General features: G+C 39.7%; 2 protein-coding genes across 2 annotated transcripts in view; one reads left to right on the top strand and one right to left on the bottom strand.

Annotated features, from left to right (window-relative positions):
- The window catches only part of Usp45 (ubiquitin specific peptidase 45), a 57,615-nt gene extending 43,980 nt beyond the window's left edge, over positions 1-13,635 (bottom strand). The window contains exons 1-4 of the mRNA XM_028780346.1: positions 13,525-13,635; positions 10,235-10,407; positions 9,200-9,303; positions 7,686-7,786 (exon numbers count right to left, since the gene is read on the bottom strand). Of these exons, the coding sequence (XP_028636179.1) occupies positions 7,686-7,786; positions 9,200-9,303; positions 10,235-10,407; positions 13,525-13,624 (478 nt within the window). The 5' untranslated portion in view covers positions 13,625-13,635. The remainder of the gene's footprint in view (positions 1-7,685; positions 7,787-9,199; positions 9,304-10,234; positions 10,408-13,524) is intronic.
- Positions 13,636-17,020: 3,385 nt separating this feature from the next.
- Tstd3 (thiosulfate sulfurtransferase like domain containing 3) overlaps positions 17,021-19,409 on the top strand; it is a 16,191-nt gene continuing 13,802 nt past the window's right edge. The window contains exon 1 of the mRNA XM_028780240.1: positions 17,021-17,070. The gene's annotated coding sequence lies outside the window, so the exon portion shown is untranslated. The remainder of the gene's footprint in view (positions 17,071-19,409) is intronic.

The following is a 19,409-nucleotide window of genomic DNA, read 5'->3' as shown; positions in this document are numbered from 1 at the left end:
TCCTTGTCAAGCACTCAATCAATTGAAACTACCAGTCTTGTTCTTTTAACTTTTTACATAAAAACAATGGTTAGAAGAAATAAACTATAGAGTAAGTACAAAATAATAACAGTACCAAAAAACCCGACAAATTTTAAAAGTCCTAGAAATAAATAATATTTAAATTTTTAAAATTTTTTTAAATGTATACAATTTATGTATCTGTGTACCTCATTAATCCATCACTTTTTAAAACATCTGGGATGACATCCCAAAGTAAACAATGTTCATAAGACCATCTGGACAAAACTGCAGGCAAAAAAAAAAAGCATAAACATATGGAAAAACAGATTTTCCCCTTTCCCTTCAGCAGTAAGGAATGACAAATGTCAGAGCTGGAGATAACCACGCTTCACTGTGCGATGCTTTGCAGCACCACCTGGCTCTCCATGCCTAGCCACCAAATATGGACAGCACTGCCAGAAAGAACATGCCCCTGGGGCAGCAGCAATAAACACAGTTGATTTCACGGTTAAATAGCCACTTCACACAAGTGGCAAGGGTCTGTTTGTGCACTTTTACAAGTCTGTGAGAAAATATCCAAGATCAACAATGGTATTAAGCTGATTAAACAGATTGAGTATTTTAATAAGAAAACATAGTAATATTTTCTAAAGGCTATTTTTCTATTTAAAGAAATAGGGGAAGTTTTAGAATATGGAACAATTTAAACTCAATTGGCTTATGGAATGACCACAGTGTGTCAGGTATCATATGAACCACTATTCATTATTTATATAGAAGACTTATGACTAATGACCACAAAGTATAGAGCTGGTATACAAAACCTTGAATATATGGTACTATTGTGGGAAAACTAAGTATACATTTGTACATTTATTCAGTAGAGAATTGTCTGCTCAAAGCCAAGAGCCAAGATTCTACTTTAAAAAGTGTAGGTGGGGTGTATGAATGAGTCAATTATTTTACACCTAAAGGTACGTGTGTGTGCTACCATGATCAGTTTATGTCCCAATGGGGCTTGAATCCCAGGTTTGAACCCCGAGGCAAATCTATGTAAGCATGCTAGAAAATGAGCGGCAACATAGCCCCTCCACTTTCCAAAACACAGAACCACAGATCCTAAAACTGAACCCCAAGAAGTTTTTGAAGTATGTTATAATAAAAAGAACAAAGCTGCTACAATAAAAATTTTTAAAAAGAACTTAAAAATATCTCTATTATCATTCATTTTTTTACCTCAAGTTTTACCCATAACTTAAAAAAGACAAACAGACAGATAAGACTTGGAGGCTGGAGAGATGGCTCAGCATTAAAGAGTATGTAGTGTTCTTGTAGAGGATCTGAGTTTGGTTCCTAGCACCCAGTCAGTGCTCCAGTTCCAGAGGGTCGGATGTCCTCTTCTGGGCTCCACAGGCAACTCCACTCACAGGTGAACGTGCACGTGCGCGAGTGTGTGTGCATGCGTGTGTGTAAATATCTTGTCACCTAGGTTGGAAATACGGTTTGATCACAGAATGGTTGCTTAGCATGTCTCAATTCACTGCACCACATAACGCAGGCACTCAAAGTAAATAAAGAAAGCATCAGAAAAATTTAGTGAGTAGTTTTTTAATACTGGTAATCTTAGAGTGCCAAAAGAGTCTCAGAGAACAATGTGAAAGGCTAAAACATGTCACAGAACAGATTTATGGATCTAGCAAGAGAGACATGAAAACCTTCATTATGATGAAATTACAAACAGTCAAATGAGGAATGATGGCACTGTTGTCAACTGTATACTCTGTATAATCTTTTCAAAGTGCAGTTTAAAAGAATAATCAGAATTTAACCTGAGCTTTTAATTTGTCTAACGAAATTCCAAAACAACCTACAAAATAAAAGGCTAAGTACATAAAGATGAAGCTTTGCTGTCAAGTAATATTAAATTGGAATTTAATGTCAGAATTTGTGAATTCCCTCAATTAAGCCAGAGGAAAACACTGGTTTTTGGCTGTTGTTGTTTTTATTTCTTTTTTTAAAAAAAATAGATTTATTTTATGTATGTGGTACACTGTCGCTGTCTTCAGACACACCAGAAGAAGGCATCAGACCTCATTATTGACGGTTGTGAGCCACCATGTGGTTGCTGGGAATTGAACTTAGGACCTCTGGAAGAGTAGTCAGTGCTCTTAACCACTGAGCCATCTCTCCAGCCCCAAAACACTGTTTCTTTACACTTTTCTTACAAGAGGGAGCAAAGCTTGTTTTGAGTTTTCCTTATTTATCGTATGAGTTTGAGCAAAGTATATCAGCACACACCTGCAATCCCTGCATTTGGGAAGTAGGGACAGGTTTGATGCATGCCTGGGGTATGAGGAGACCCTCTCTCAAAAACAAACGAAATGAGATAATCACCACCTATAACAACTTCTCATTTTAGAGATAATAATAAGGGCTAAAGATGTGGCTTGGTGGTTAAGGGCACTGTTGCTCTTGCAGAGTTCAGTTCCCAGCACCCACATGATGCTTCACAACCATTTATATCTTCAGTTCCAGGGGATTTAGACGTCGAAGAATCCAACAAATATGCATGCAGATAGAGAAAGGAAGGCCATTCCTCCCAGGCAAGTGCTGAATGCAGTTTCTAAGTATCTTTGGTGTTGGGCTGAACACCTTTACATTTATAGTCTACAATGGCCATGCTCAAATGGTTCCTCAAAAGAATTAAGTCCTTGCATGGTGATGGTGATGCAGGCCTTTAATCCCAGCACTTAGGAGGCAGAGCCAGGCAGATCTCTGTGAGTTTGAAGCCAGCCTCGTATATAGAGTGAGTTTTAAGACAGCCAAGGCTACATAAAGAAACCCTATCTCAGGGAAAAAAAAAAAAAAAAAAGTCCTTGGGCTAGAGAGGTGGGTTAAGAGCAAGCACTTCCAGATATCCCAGATTCAATTCCTAGCACCCACCATCTATAACTCCAGTCCACAGGGACTTTTTCTAGCCTCCTTGAGTACTGCATAGAGGTGGTACAAAAACATAAAATTTTAAAAAATCATGTCATAATGCCTTAATTACCCACTGTATACAACTAATTTCTCTCATGTGTTTATGCCAGTTTTGGGAGAAATGATTAAATAAAACTTCAAGTAATTTTCTGTTATCTGTGGTTCAGATAAAAACTGAATTTAAACCTACTCCAGTTAAATGAGTTGGCTTTTGTTTTGGGGTTTTCAAGACAGGGTTTCTCTGTATAGCCCTGGCTGTCCTGGAACTCACTCTGTAGACCAGGCTGGCCTCGAACTCAGAAATCCGCCTGCCTCTGCCTCCCAAGTGCTGGGATTAAAGGCGTACACCACCACTGCCTGGCTATGAGTTGGCTTTTGTTTGTTTGTAGGTGTGGGTGTTTGCCCTGTTTCTTCTTCCCAAATGCCTGGCTTACAGATGTGTTCACCACAGCAGTTTCTTGGCTTTTAATAACTGGTACCTTTTCCTCCCAACTCCTTGTTATACATGGAAATTACTAAAATTTTTTAGAATTATGTTTTAATGATCCAAATATTTTATTTCTTAAATCTGGTATAATCTTGGAGGACATGTGGCCTGACCACTCCCCTAGTTTCTTGCTCTCAACAATCTTACTGTGCTGGCTAGTTTTATGTGAACTTGCCACAAGCTAGAGTCATCAGAGAGACGACTCTTATTTTCTCAATTAAGAAATATATCCTTAAGCTCAAGCTATAGGCAGGCCTGTACAGCATTTCCTTATTTAGCAATTGATGTGGGAGGGCCCAGCCTCTTGTTGGTAGGGCTGCATCTAGGCTGGTGGTCCTGGGTTCTACAAGGAAGCAGGCTGAGTAAACCATGAGAAGTAAGCAGCATCAATTCATGGCCTCTACGTCAGCCCCTGCCTCCAGGATCCTGTCCTGCTTGAGTTCATGCCCTTACTACTTTTGATGCTGAACTATTATTATATGGAACTGTGGTTGAAATAAACCCTTTCTTCCCCAAGTTGCATGTAGTCATGGTGTTTCGTCACAGCAATAGTAACCCTAAGACAAACTGGTACCAAGATCATGGGGTACGGCTGCAAAAGACCTGACCATGTTGTTTTGTCACGGATTGCAAAAGGACTTTGGAACTTTGAGCTAGAAAAGCAACTTGGTATTGAGAGGTCCCAGGGCTGTTCTGTAGGCACTTAGAAGGTAAGAGCGTTGAAAGGCACAGAGAAGCTTTTTATAGTCCCTGCTCCTATATGAAAGCAGGCTGAGCAAGCCAGTAAGCAGCACTCCTCTGTGGTCTCTGCATCAGTTCCCGCCTCCAGGTTCCTGTCCTGTCTGAGTTCCTAACCTCACTGCTTTTGATATAGAACCATGAGGGAAATAAACCCTTTTCTTCCAAGTTGGTTTTGGTCATGGTATTTCATCACAGCAACGGTAACCCTAAGACATTTAACTAAGCTGATGTGATGTTCAGCACACAGGGCCTCCATCATCAACCTAGTACATACAGACTCAACAGAATCTCACACAATCACACAGATAGGCTTGGCAGTTTCACAAATCCCAGTGCTGGGCTTCCTGAATAACCACACTCTGCAGCACATCCTGGAAAGCAACAGTACTGCTATCCAGTAGCCCTCTGGCAGCTCTACCTTCCTCTATCATGGCTTACAGCTAAAACTAAACCTTGAATACACCCAAGCCTCTGCCTCACAGGACTGAGCTGGGCCAGGGAAAGAGCTTATGTTCATCTTGTGAAGTAAGATCAGAGCTTTAGGGCTGAAGAAACTGTATTTACCTTTTAAAAGGTATCAAACCACTTTCTTTTCTTTTTTTTTTAAGATTTATTTATTTATTTTATGTATTCACCATTGCTCTCTTCAGACACACCAGAAGAGGGCATCAGATCCCATTAAAGATGGTTGTGAGCCACCATATGGTTGCAGGGACTTGAACTCAGGACCTCTGGAAGAGCAGTCAGTGCTCTTAACCGCTGAGCCATCTCTCCAGCCCATCAAACCACTTTCTAACTGTTACTAAATAAGGCCACAATATTATCCTAGCTTAAGAACCTAATCAAACCATTTAATACTGTATTACTTAAAAAGCAAATATATATATGGTGGAACAGTACACATAAAAGCACATACTTTCTAAAAACAAACACTCTTCAGGTCTTCGGTACCCTAAGAAAGCATTAGCATAATGAACTCAATGGAATATACTTTATTTTCTTTAGTGATGATAAAAATAACATCCTGCCAGCGCTGACATTTTGAGCTAAACAGATGCTCTTAGAAAGAGCATGGAATTTTCATGATTCCTGTGTGGTTCACAAAAAGCACAGCAATAATCATCGATATTCTACCAGGAATTGCTGCAATAGGATTTGTATAACTACAGTAACTTAGCTTCATGACCCTTTTGTAGTACATGGGTCAGTTAAAAAAAATTGTGAGCAGCTGTTAGGTTCAAAGCAAAATTGAGGCCCACATCCTTGTTCCCACACACCCACCAGAACGGTTCGTTTGTTAGAGCTGATGAACCTACACTGACACTTGGTTATCACCCAGCATCCATAGTTTACGTGGCTTTCCTCTTGGTGGTGTATGTTCCTTTCAAATGGACAAATAAAGAATGACAGGTACCCACCCTTATATGGGATAGTCTCATGGCCCTAAAAGTCCTCTGCACTTTGCTTGTTTTTCCCTCCCCACGAGCTCTGCCAACGTTATTCATTCTTGTACAGACTTCAGAGCTGCTTCTTAATTATACATCTTTCTGGATGGATCCTGCAAGGATACTTTTGCCTTTTTCAATCTTGCGTTATATATGACCTTTGCATTATGCATGACAAGGGTGAGTGCTCCCCCTACCCCCAACCCAAATTCTAACATCAGATGTGAACTCTACACAGCTGTAAGCATTCTTCTGGGAACCTGCACTGGATTCATCTCAATTGCTTAATGCAATTACCTAAACCAGTCATGTAGTATTAATGAAAATTTGCCCATTTCTACAGCTGAAAGAAGTTTTAAGAAAAACTATTTCACCACAATTCCTCTAGTTTGAAAATGAATAATAATTAACACACCTATCTATTCTCAAAGTCTAATTCCTCGTTAATCATCAGCCTTAGAAACATTTACTTATTTAGTCATATGATAAATGTCACTGGGATAATAGCTGGTATATATCCATTCTATCTGTCTTAAATTACAAGTCAAATAACCGATCTAGAATACAACACTGACCACTCCTAACAGTGGTTCTTCTCTATCCTAAGGATAAATCCTACAAATAGCAGACCCTGGACCACCCAATCCGAGTTGTTCTGCTCCATGTGCCTGTGTCTTTTCTTTATTCCCTTGCTGCTCCAGTCAGGCTGCAGTCTAATGCCTGGAGCCATGCTGGATGCTGCAGTAGAACACAGGTTTTCAGAGTGTTATACGGCAAGTGACATATCTTGTATCCGCTTCTGCCTAGATTCTCTATAAGCAACATTGAAAATGTTAGAAAGAAGGTCTTACATAATTTGAAGCATGCTTAGTGAACAGGTATTGGCTTCCTTCTCAGTAGTTATTTTTACTTGGTGCAAAACCATAAAAAGAATTTTTTAGTATCATTCTTCCCTACACAAAGTACTACAGGCATCTGAGGAAATCTGGGAGCGATCAAAGAAGAATACACCAACTGGCTGTTCAGCAACAAATGATCAGCTCTGAAAACATACATACAAGTAACATTATATGTACTCAACAGGTTATATTTGGAAATATATATTTATATACAAATACAAATATGCATTCAATAACAACTCATGAAAAAATGATGTCATGATTTTGAAGGAGAGCAGGGAGCGGGTTGGAGAGAGGAAAGGGAGGGGAGAAATTATAATCTTGGGGACTAGAGAGATGATTCAGTGTTTAACACCACTGGCTACTCTCTCAGAGGACCTGGGTTCAATTCCCAGCACCCACATGTGGCACTGTTTGTGGAAGTGATACAGCCTCCCTTGCTGAAGTATGTCGATGGCAGTAGGCTTTGAGAGTTCACAGCCCAGCCCTACTTCCAGTTCACGCTCTGCTTTGTGTCTGTAGTTGAAGGTGTGACCTCTGTTTCCTCCTCTGGATTCTTATGACTGCCTCTTCAGAGTGACAGGTAGCTAACAAAGACAACTGCATACTGGACTATAAAAATACAATTTGAACTATGTTTTCTGTTTGTTTGGTTTTGCCTTTCAGGACAACTAAAAGACTGAGCTGTATTTTTAGTGGCAGAGTATGTGCCTACCTTACACATACTCTTGGGACCAAACCCAGCACTGTTAAAAAAACCAAATAAACAAAGCAACCCCTTTTATCATAACTATATTCTTATAAAACCTTTCGGTTGCTGGTACTACATTCCAAGCACTTAATTTCTTCCAAGGCATTTTAAGGGCCAACAAGGTAGCTCAGGGGTGAGACAACACACTGCCAAGCCTGATACTGTAAGTCTGATCCCCAGGATCCACACGGTGCAAAGAAAGAACCAATCCTCAGTTTGTCCTCTGGACTCTACACAGGTGCCCTGAAATATATGGCCACACACACACTGACTCTCCTTCCACCAAGTGGGTTCCAGGAATTGAAGTAAAGATTATTCGGCAAAATATGAAACATTGTATCTTAATCCAAATTGCTTTAGCAAATTGCTTAAGTTACCTGTTTGTGTTTTAAAAACATGTTTCTGGAGAAAATCAACTATCTGAGCCAAAACTTTCTTGTTGCAATGTGTCGATAATTTTTCATTACATTCATAACACCTGAAAAATAGAAAATGCAAGCAGATGCTATGAAAGCAGCTTCAATAATTACATATAAGGTATGTATTTGACAACTTCTGTCTTTAATAGGAACCAGGAACTCAAAGTGGAAGGCATTAGCTAAGCCTGGACAAATAAGCAAGGGACTGTTCATACAGATCCTCACATTCAAATCAAATTTTGCAGCTTGTTTTGTAATAAAATGTCACACAGTCTCATGGAGAGCAATGATATGGTTCCACTTATACATGTACCAAATTAATGGGGGGGGGTATCTTCTTTCCTTCTTTCTTTCCTTCCTTCCTTCTTGTCATGCTTTGAATATGCTTGGTCCAGGGAGTGGCACTATTTGGAGGTGTGGCTTTGTTGGAATAGGTGTATCACTGTGGGTGTGGGCTTTAAGACCTCATCCTAGCTCCCTGGAAGTCAAGTCTTCCACTAGCAGCCTTCAGATGAAGGTGTAGAACTCTCAGCTCTTCCTGTACCATGCCTGCCTAGATGATTCCAGGGTCCCACCTTGATGATAATGAACTGAACCTCTGAACCTTTAAGCCAACCCCAATTAAATGTTGTCCTTTATTAGACTTGCCTTGGTCATGGTGTCTGTTCACAGCAGTAAAACTCTAACTAAGACAATTCCTTTCTTGGCAGTATCTAGTGCACAGGAGGCAGAGGCAGGCAGGTCTGTGTATGTTCAAGACCCTCTGGTTGAGTTCCAGAACAGCCAGGGCTATGTAGATCACCCTGTTACAAAAAAAAAAAAAAAAAAACAAGACAAAATAACAAGCCTGACAACAAAACAAAGTCAGGGTCTCTCTCTATACCACTGGCTGTCCTAGAACTTGTAATGTAGACTAGGCTAGTCTGACAGTCAGCTGCCTCTGCCTCCCAAATGCTGGAATTAAATGTGTGCATCATCCAGCCACTGTAGCATACACTCTAACCTCTGAACTATTTCTTTAGCCCCAGTTTTTTTCTGAGACAAGGTATATAGCTCAGGCTGGCCTAGAACTCACAATCACCTGCCTGTTTTTTCCCAGTGATTACAAGTGTACAACACCATACTTGGCTGCAGTAAAATTTTAAAACACCACTGTGTGGGTTAGAAATCTCTGAACTACCTACGAGCTTAAAGCACTATCCTCCTCTTAGAACATTCAGCATTAGTTCACTATAAGAATTCAACTAGACAGATTTTTTTCCTTTATAGTACCAAAAAATGTCAGTGATAAGTACGATTTTTTTTTTAATTTTAAGCTTTGTGTTCACAAGTAAAATTATTTTTCTTAAAGTATCCCAGATTGTGTATTAGAGAAAAATGTATACAGTGATATTATATCTTCATTTTGCTTGTAATGCTCAAAAGGTTTTTTTTTTTTTTTAAAGATACAGTACTAACAAAAGTTAACTTACCATATGACCCATGTACTCAGGCTAATGACAACACAATGGGACTCTGTCACAAAGCTCTTGAAGTGTCTCAGTGAATGCTGGCTTTCTGAGTTTTTACCGCATCCCTGAAGATGAACAAAGTGCCATTTGTACAAGTTACACATAAGTTTCTTTCAAACTGATCAAATCTTAAACTACACTTAAGCACAGTTTTGATTTCAAGCAAGAAGGAACAGTTCTTTTTTTTATCAAGTTTAATTATTTGTAAAGTAGATAGCTTACAGTTCATTGTATATATGCATCTGATAACCACACCTGATTGGTTTCCTATCATTAGGAATGTATGCACTCCTGTCCTGTATATTATATACTGTGGGACACTGAGCAGTGCTGGGCCAGCAGTGCCCTCCTCAAACACATATCTCCTAGTCTTCCACCTTCCAACCTCACTGAGAGTGGAAACAAGGCCAGCCGAGTAATTTCCCTCAGGAGATAAGTAAGAGAAGGAGTACTTCATGGGAGGAAAAGTCTAGGAAAGTGTCACAGATCTGTAAAAAGAAAAGCTTCCTTAAGGCTTTGGAAGTCGCTTTTGTTAGGGCTGGTGAGATGGCTCAGTGAGTAAAGGTACCTGCAGCCAATCCTGACAACCCAAGTTTGATCCCTGGGACACACAGATAGAGAACCAACTACAGGAAGCTGACATCTACAGTTGTGTTGTGGCATGCACAAACACAAAGTAAGTTTAAAAAAAAAAAAGGTTAAAATAGGAATAAAGGAATCTAAAAGGTTAGATTCACTTCCTAAATTTAAAAAAGGCAAAAACAGGTCCAGATGAGAACAGGTGTATTAGATTCCCTTTCAAACTATTTAGCCACACATGATTACTTTCTAAACATCACATATATTTATTTACTCCTAAACATTCCGAAGTCCACCTAGGAGTACCAATCTAACTGTGAAATGAATCTATTTTAAGGCCTATGTCTAACCAAAAGTCCAACTCGTACAAGGCACTTTAAAGATAGCAGACGTACACATAAACACCACCTTTCTTACCTGAAAGCCACACTTGAGGCACAACCACACATCAGAAGGAAGTACTGGCTGTCCATCAGAGAATCTCCTCTCTTTCAAACACTCTGAACAAACTGACCACAGAGTCTCAGCTACTGCCTTCTTCACATGATTCACACTGACAGCATAACTGATGTGCTGGCACGTTAGACCTACTGGATGATATGCAACAAAATGAAAACATTTTCTCTCTAGATGAAAGAACCACTGTTAGCAAGTGTGCTGGTTAATCAATTTGACACAGGCTGGAGTCATCTGGAAAGTGGAAGCTCAGTTGAGAACTGCCTCCATCAGACTGGCTTGTAGACAAGTCTGTAGGCATTTTCTTGATTAATGACTGATGTGAGGGCTCAGCCCACATGGGCAGGGCCACCTCTGGACAGGTGGCCCTGGTGTGTCTGTAAGAAAGCAAGCGGAGCAAGTCACAGGTAGAAAGCCAGTGTGCAGTGTTCCTCCACAGCCTTTGTGCTAGTTCCTGCCTCTCTGTTCCTGCCCTGACTTTCTTCATGACATATTATAAACTGTAAACTGAAATAAGCCCACTTCTCCCCAGGTTGATTTTGGTTATAGGGTTTATCACAACACAGAAAGCTAACCCGCACAGTAAGCAAAAGTATGTGTCATTAAAATGATACTAACTAAAAAGTACACATTAAAAAACAAAGTAACTCATAAGGATATATAATTACATGGATGCACTATATAACATTCTTGAAATAATTACAGAAGAGATTAGTGGTTGCTAGGAGCTATGGCTGAGGACAAAGTATGGCTATAAATAGGTAACTTAGAAGATGGCCACAGACATGGTTCACTGAGCCACAGAAAACTACAAACATAACAATACTGCAATTGCACACACACACTTAACCACATGCAAGCTGCATGTAACTCTGCTGATGTCTCAATAAGCTAAGGATGGATCCATCAGATCTGACACCATATTACAGCAACACAGGATGTTAACATCAGGAAAGGACAAGTGACGGCTATATGAGACATTATATTTCCTTTTACATTCATGTTCATCTAAAATTAGTTCAAAACACGAAACAGGATTAATATTTACTAAACCAGGGGTAGTGGTACATGGCTTTAATCCCAGCATTTGGGAGGCAGAGGCAGGGAGATCTTTGTGACTTCCAGGCCAACCTGGTCTATATAGTGAGTTCCAAGATAGCCAAAGATACATAGTGAGACCCTGTCTGGAAAACAAACAAACAAACAAACAAACAAAGATTACTATTTTCTGAACAGCTATAATGTATCAAGCACTTTGAATGTCTTTTCTGTTCTTTAAGCAGTATCTTGTTCTTCCAGGGACCTGGAGTTTGGTCCCCAGCACCCACATCAGGAAGCTCACAACATTCAGTAATTCCAGTTCTAACAGATCTGACACTTTCTTTTGGCCTCCACAGGCACCCATATATACATGATACTCACTGACACAGACAAATGCGCACACCACGAAAGCCCTACAGTTATCAAACCAAAAGGTTCACAATCTGTACACCTCTGGTGGCTGAGAGCCTTAATTTAAAAAAAAAATTAAATAATTAAATAATACATTTAAAAAATAATAAAATTCTTCTTAGAGATATCCATATGGCACTTCCTCACTCAGCACTGAAGAGATAGCGGGGAAATGCATGCCTAAACGAGGAGTGCAGCTCATAGATAAAGTTGGTGCTTAGCATACACCAGGCCCTGCGCTCATTTGCTAGTGCCAGTAAGTAGGTAAGTAAAATAGAAAGATACATAAAATCTTTTTTACCTATGCTAGTTTTGCTATATTGCAATTTTTACCATTATTACAATAAAGAGAAACAAACGGTATAACTTACAGAAACCAGAGCTTTCAGAATTCTTCTTACCCTCACCTATACAGTGAGTTTGAGGCTAACCAGGGCTAGAGACCCTGGCTCAAAAAGCAAAAGCAAAACAAGACCAAAGAGTAATTCTTATGTATATTTAATTATCAAGGACCCATGTCATTAAAGAAAAGGACATTCAGGGAAAGTTAATGAAATGACCAGCCAGTCCAGGGCAACAGTTTACAAACTGTCATTACTTTGTATGAACTTTATAATTTAAAATTCAGAAGGGAAAAGTCATTCTATGCTGTTATCTTCTCCATAATCCATGGGATGGGTTCTGAAGGACAACGTAAATACTCTGATGCTACCATTCTGACTTCTAAAACTGAAATCATTGCTAAATGGATGGACTCAAGATCACATATATTTTATGGGAAGATGTAAACAACTTATTGTATGTTATAAAGTAAATTACCTTCAGGTTTTCTATAAATTATATAATTATCTAAATTTCAAATGATAAGTAGGTTCTATGGCTACTCCTGAATATAAAGTTGTTGTAATCCAGTTTCCATTAAGTAAATAAAAAACAGTAACACAACTCTGGCCGCCTCAAATTCAGAGATCCACCTTCATTTGCCTCCTGAATGCTGGGATTAAGGGTGTGCACCACCACACTCAGCCTAATGTATTAATATTTTAAATATTAATAAAACTCTACATGGAAACCTTCTAATTTGCAATTGGTGATATAAAGTCAACAGTTCCTCTCTTTGCTCCAAATTATTAAATGACAACAAGAACAGAAAATAAAGATTCCAAGTTCATTGTTAAGACACAAGTCCCGTCAGCTCAGTGATGTACACCTTTAGACCCAGTACTCAGGAGGCAGGGGTAGGAGGATCTCCTGAATTCAAGGCCAGTTTGGTCTACAGAGTGAGTTCTAAGCCAGCAAAGGTTAATATAGTGAGACTATCTCAAAGAGAGAAGGGGGTTTTGTGGGCTGAGCTTGTGGCTTAGTGATAGAGTGTTCAGCTAACACATGCAAAGCCCTGGGGAACAAGGATTATAGTCCTATTTGAAACCCATCACCATAGAAATTAAAGAAGAAAAAGGAGGAAGAAGGTGGGGAAGGGAGAGTAGGGTGGGCCACACAAACCCTACAGTTACCAAACCAAAAGGTTCACCATCTGCATAATTCTAGTGGCTGAGAGACTTAATTTTAATGAGCCATGAGAAAGACAAAGAACAATATGACAACTTTAATATACTTATAACTTAAACAAAACCCAGATAAGAACACCAACAATGGCTTTGTAGGTGGAACTAGACAAGCTAGTCTCACACTTCTGTAAAAAAATGGTGAAAATAAAGTACTGAATTTATTCATTGAAAAGCACCTATTGCTACTTCTTTAACCCACCATTGTCTGAGATGCCAGATACCACAACTTACCAGCAATGTCATCCGAAGAATCTTCATCATGAGGTGGCAGTGGTCTTCTATTTCTTTTGCCTTTCTCAGGTAGACCTTTTGATGGATCTTTTACCCGCATCTGTTATTTACTGAAAAGTTTCAAGAAAAATAATAAACTTTAATCTTCAAAATTAAACTGTGTTTAATGCATATTCAAACTAGACTACTGGTCAAATCAACAGAGGGAAAATAAAGAAGACAAATCAGCTAAAATAAACCATGATATAGATATACAGGAGTGAGTACAAAGCAGTGGAACATGCATAAGACCCTGGGTCCTAGCCCCAGGACTGCCATAAAAACAGTTAATACACAAATGGCACATTCCAGCTACTCCCCAAGCATTTCAAAATCCCTTGGCTGAACTTTAACCTACCATGTGGCAGAACTTGGAGACGAGCCCCAGTAAGAGATGTGACCCTTCACTTATGGGAGGTAACAAGAAGAGAGCTGAGACGAACAGAGCTTCTTAAAACCAGGGTCTTACTCTTACCTGTAGCAAGGGTAGACAAGATCTCCCAGCACCCTGAGTACATAATTAATGTTTGCTGTTAAGCTACTCGATGGGTAGTAATTATCTTTTTATTGCCCTGAACTAAGACATGCCGTCTGTCTGCATATACACCATCTCAGAGGTAAATTTTTCATAAAGAAAGTAAGTACTGCTTATTATTATGGGCTCTTTCCTTACCCTGCCATCCATGCAGACAATGCATGGGAGACCCACACTGCACCAGGAAAAAAATAAACCTAGTGGTTAGGAGCCCTAATTGCTGTACTACCTAGTGGACCACTGACAGAAAAATTAATTCCGCCTTTTCAGCTACCGTATTTTCTCTTCAAGATTTCATTTTGAAAATTTTTTTTAAATCTACAAATGTTAAAAGAACTGTATATCAAATGCTCATACACTGTCTAGATCTCACACACACACACACATCTAGTATACAAAGAACACGTATACATGTATTTCACTTTTTTTTAATCTAACTATCAATACAGAAACATACAATTTTTGTTTGGGAGGGAATTTTTTCTTTTGTTTAGATTTTTTTTTGTTTGGTTCGATTTTTTTTTTTGTTTTTGTTTTTGCTTTTCAAGACGAGGTTTCTCTGTATAGCTCTGGCTGTCCTAGAACTTACTCTGTAAAGCAGGACCCTGAATTCAGAAATCTGCCTACCTCTGCCTTCAGAGTGCCGAGATTAAAGGTGTGCGCCACCATTTCCAGGTAGAAAGACATAACTTTTAAAAATTCTAATATATGTGTATGCCTCTGGGTATGTGCATGTTGATACAGGTGCTTGTGGAGCACAGAAGAGAGCTTCAGATCCCTACAGATGGAGTTACAGGCATGTGCACTGTCCAGTGCGGGTGCTGGGGACCAAGCATACTCTTCTGCAAGAGCGCATGCTCTTAGGCACTCTGCCATCGCTTCAGCCCAATATATATGATTATTTTTAATAGCACCTGAAAACAGTTGAAGAAATAATGAAATTTTATGTAAGCATAAATATGTAAGCATAGTGCTTTTTAAAAAGAATAATTCTCCTCCACAACATTACTATCCTATCTAAGAAAAGTATGCCCTGATATTTTATTGATATCTTATATCCTAACATTTTCTAATTTCCTTATCCAATTTGTGTATTCTATAGGGATTTTTTGGAGGAGGGGGGATGGAGATGTAGTCATTGTTTTTACTTCATCTGTTACAGTTCTTCATTCTTTTCTTTTTTAATAGTGCTTTCCCTTTTTTTTTTTTTTTAAAGTCTGTGTATGGGGGGTTGCAAGTGTCCTTGCCAACACATCTCGGCAAATGCTTCAATTCCTAGAGCAGAATGGAGAACGATTCTAATACAGAGCTATTTTGTAAGGTTTTACCTGGAAGCTCATATTAACTGGCTAAAGAAAATCATGTGATCACATTTAACTTTAGGTAAGTAAAGACTACATCAGGCATTTAGCAGAAGCCAATTCTAGATGAATCCAAGCCATCATTTTCTCATGTATTCAGAAAGTCTTTTAAGAAAACATACTGGGCCTACTCTTACCACCACTCCCCCCCACCCCGCCCCGCCCTCTCCCTGAACAACCTCTGTGCACAATACTCGGCCACTTCAAACCCTTTCCAGTCTCCTTAATCTCCAGCTGCCCTACCTTCCCACAATGAGATGGCCAATCCAGGCTTTCCATCTCTAAATTTACAAACCTGCATCCACTTACTGCAATTTTGAGTCCTGGACAGAGAGAGGAATTAATAGAATCTCAGAAAGAAATAGCTCACGAGAAATGATTTATTTCCCCCATGACAGAGAAGCCCTTGATAAAGATGAAGATTTATGTACAGATAATGATGGCGTCTGGGAGAATACTCCTAACCAGGTATTTGATTTAAACTTTGTAAACAACCTGTTACCTTTTTCAAAAATGTAGAGGGGCAATTTTAAATTATCTTTCTAATAGATGTATCTAAACATATGCCAACCCAGAATATGGCAATCCCATGTAACTTTCTTTTACAAATTCCACTTAAGGCAAAACAAACAAACAACATTAAATCTAACTACTGAACTTTCAAATGCTTTCCATCATCAAAATTGTGTCTGTAAATCTCCAAGACTCTGCTGGCACTGAGAAGTCAACAGGATTCACAGGAGTCAGCACATGGTTGTACATTTCATGGAACATTCTATGAACATTTAACCTGATTAGAATGGAAAAGAGTACTTTCCCATAACTTCTATAAGCACTTCCCTGAAAGGTGGGTAAGATAAGGAATAAGCAGTAATATGAATCTGTGTTCAGGGGAACCCACTGGAGACTTGGAGCACAGAAACTGTACAGTAACTGGTCATTTTGGCATGAAACATAATGTTGGGTATAGAACAATTACTACTACAACAGAACACTCCCAAACTCCAAGTTTCCAGATGACAAAGAGGGGGCAAAATTGCAGACAGAGCCATCAAAGGACAGAAGTTTCAGGCCTGATTTGTTAACTTCACCACAAATATGTTCTAGCTATTTTTTTTTCCCCGTGAGGATTTCCAAACATCAAACATTACAATTTTCTTTAAAAAAAAATCTATTTATGTATTTTATGTGTATGGCTGTGCACGTGTTTAGTGTTTGATTTGCATCAGTGAGGTCAGAGTAGCTTCTTTCTCTCTTTCACCGCATGGGTCCAAGAGACTGAACCATCAGGCTTCGTGACCTGCTGAGACATCAACTTTAGCTTTTAATTTAAATATTATCTAGCACCTGCGTTTTCTCTAACACGGGATGTACAGCTAACGTAATTAATATTACGCTTTTCAACTGGCTACAAGCATTCCATGTCAAATTGGTTTTTGATTTTTTTTAACGTTTTGGGCTGCTATTCTGCAGCGTGAGAAGAGGAAATGCAAACAAGAACCTTTCACAAACACTTTGAGATACGTCACTATCATCATCCTCATTTTACACTTGGAACTAAGTAAGAGTTAAAGTGACTTGCAGAAGTCCGGGAGCTGGACGTGGACTCAGGTAGGATCGACCCCCAACCTAATATTTGGTGTTGCCAGAAAGCTGTGGTTAGGTTCTCTTCCTCAGGCCACGGATGCACCCCAAGTTAGCAGAGTGGAATGCGCTGCGAAGAGAGACCTCAAGAGGACAAGCGGCCGCTGCACGCCCAGGTCACCAAGAAGACGGGGGACTCGGCCCGGCTCCCTCCCCGACCCCGGCTCTTCCCGCTGCCGCCAGCCCTCGGCCCGGGAGGCCACCGGGTGCTTCTGTAAATCTGGACGCGAGGGTACGCGGGGAAACCTCTCTTTCTAGGCTGGTTCACCTACAAGGAGGCCTCGCCGCCCAAGCGAAGACACAGGGGTTGCAGTGACCCCGAAGTCTGGGCCCCAACTCACCCCGCCCGCCGGGCCGCAGCTTCCACACGCAGGAGCTTCTGCGCCTGTGCAGAAGGGAACCCGGAGAAGGCGGAACCTGGTGTCCTGGGTGGGGCGAGGGCGGGGTCTGGTGTTCTGGGTGGGCCGGGGGCGGGACTTTGAGTCCAGACCCGGTTCTGGGTTTTCCTTTGGTGGCATGGAGGTTGAAGTGAGGTGGAGGAGTGTAGGTGGAATGTTGGGACGGCTCCCCTGCAGCCATCTGGGACAGTGCCAGCCACAGGGCCTGGATTCAGGTGCTGGCTTTAGTAAGCTGCTCTGATCCTTCTGAGCTGGGTCCCACTTGCTGAGTGCCTTTTGAGATGGCCTCTCTTGTTCCATCAGCCTTCTCGGAACTCTAAAGTCACATCTGAGATTCACTCTGTATGATTTAAACCTTTTTTTTTTTTTTAAATGTGGTTCTCACTTCTGAACTACCTCACACCTATAATTCTGCAGAGTCTGATCATCTGTTACAGCAATGTACACCTTGCTTTTGAATATTTGGTTTGAAATTTAGTTCAACCACTGATTGATGGGCCTCAATCTTCCACAAAGGACAAGTTGTGGTCTAATGGAGAGAGGGTGCTGGGGTAAGATGTTAAAAGATTCCAATTAAGAAAAAAGTTGACTGTTTCTCTGTTATGTTTTTGTTGTTGGTGGTGGTGGTTTTGGGTTTGGGTTTTACTTAAAAATCTAATTCATTTCCATGAGAAAACGTGGCAAAGGAGAGAACTACTCATTTACATTGTTTATAGGAAACATTCATTAGAGAAATACAGTGGAATAAAAATATGCTGGCCAAGATACTGGGTATGGGGTACATAATCATCTTTTAGAAGATCACTTTCTTCCAGGGAAAAAAGAAAATGTTGCATCTGTAAGAACAGTTTGGATTATGATGTAATTTTCAAAGTCTGTATATAAATTTCAAATTTGTGTAAATACAAAGTTTTATATGTTAATATTGAATTTGAAATAGAATATGTAAAAGGTCAAAAGAGCAGATATTTGCATCCTAAATTATATCAGGGATAGGCCTTTTTTTAAAGTATATATTAAGACTCAACTTACAGTTATAGGAAAAAAGGTTGAATTTTACAATTAAAATTTAGATTCTCTTACTAAAAAAAAAGTTTAAGACTTCTGCAATTAATCACTCAATATTTAAGTTTCTCTTAGAATTGATAGAGTGCCATGGCTACCTTGATATCTAATAGATATGCCCTTAGTCTGATCAAAATCTTTGGAGGCTGCAACCGCCATTCAAAGCTGTCTTGAGTATTTGTGGATAAATGAATGGAACTAGAGATCATGTTAAGTATCAGACATAAAGACAAATAACACGTGCTGTTCTCATTTCATCTCTCTTACTGTGATAAAAATACCACAACAACAAACAATCCAGGAGAAAGGGAGTCCATATGTTGGGAAGTCCAGGAAGCAGGAACTCAAGATTAGAAATAGCATACTATAAGAGATAGCAAATATAAATCTTTTGTATCAAATACTATAAAACTCATGTTTAGGACAAAGAATTCACATCTTTTTACCCTATGCCCTTGAAAGACTTTATTCAAATCATTTTAAAAAAACTGTTTCTAGATGTGGTATGGCTCAGCCCTTAGCACACACTTTAATCCCTCTGGCTGGAATACAGACATTCCCTTAGTACACCTTTATTCCCAAACAATGAAGGTAAAGTTAGTTCGTAGAAGAAAGCATCCATGTTTGAAAGTGATGCTAAGTGAGAGGCAGACAAAGTGATGAGTCAGAGAAAGATTTGACAGAACAGAGCATGCCCAACTCTCGTGGAAACAGAAAAGACAGGCTATTTTGGAGAAAGCAGTGCAGACAGAGAAAAGAGAAGGAGGCAGTTTTCACTGAGTCAGGTTTCAGAGAGAGAGAGAGAGAGAGAGAGAGAGAGAGAGAGAGAGAGAGAGAGAGAGA

The sequence above is a fragment of the Grammomys surdaster genome, unplaced genomic scaffold, assembly GCF_004785775.1.
Source record: "Grammomys surdaster isolate TR1022 unplaced genomic scaffold, NIH_TR_1.0 97, whole genome shotgun sequence".
NCBI classification, from domain to species: domain Eukaryota; kingdom Metazoa; phylum Chordata; class Mammalia; order Rodentia; family Muridae; genus Grammomys; species Grammomys surdaster.
Note: the sequence above shows the minus strand (reverse complement) of the source record. Positions and strands in the feature narration are given on the sequence as shown.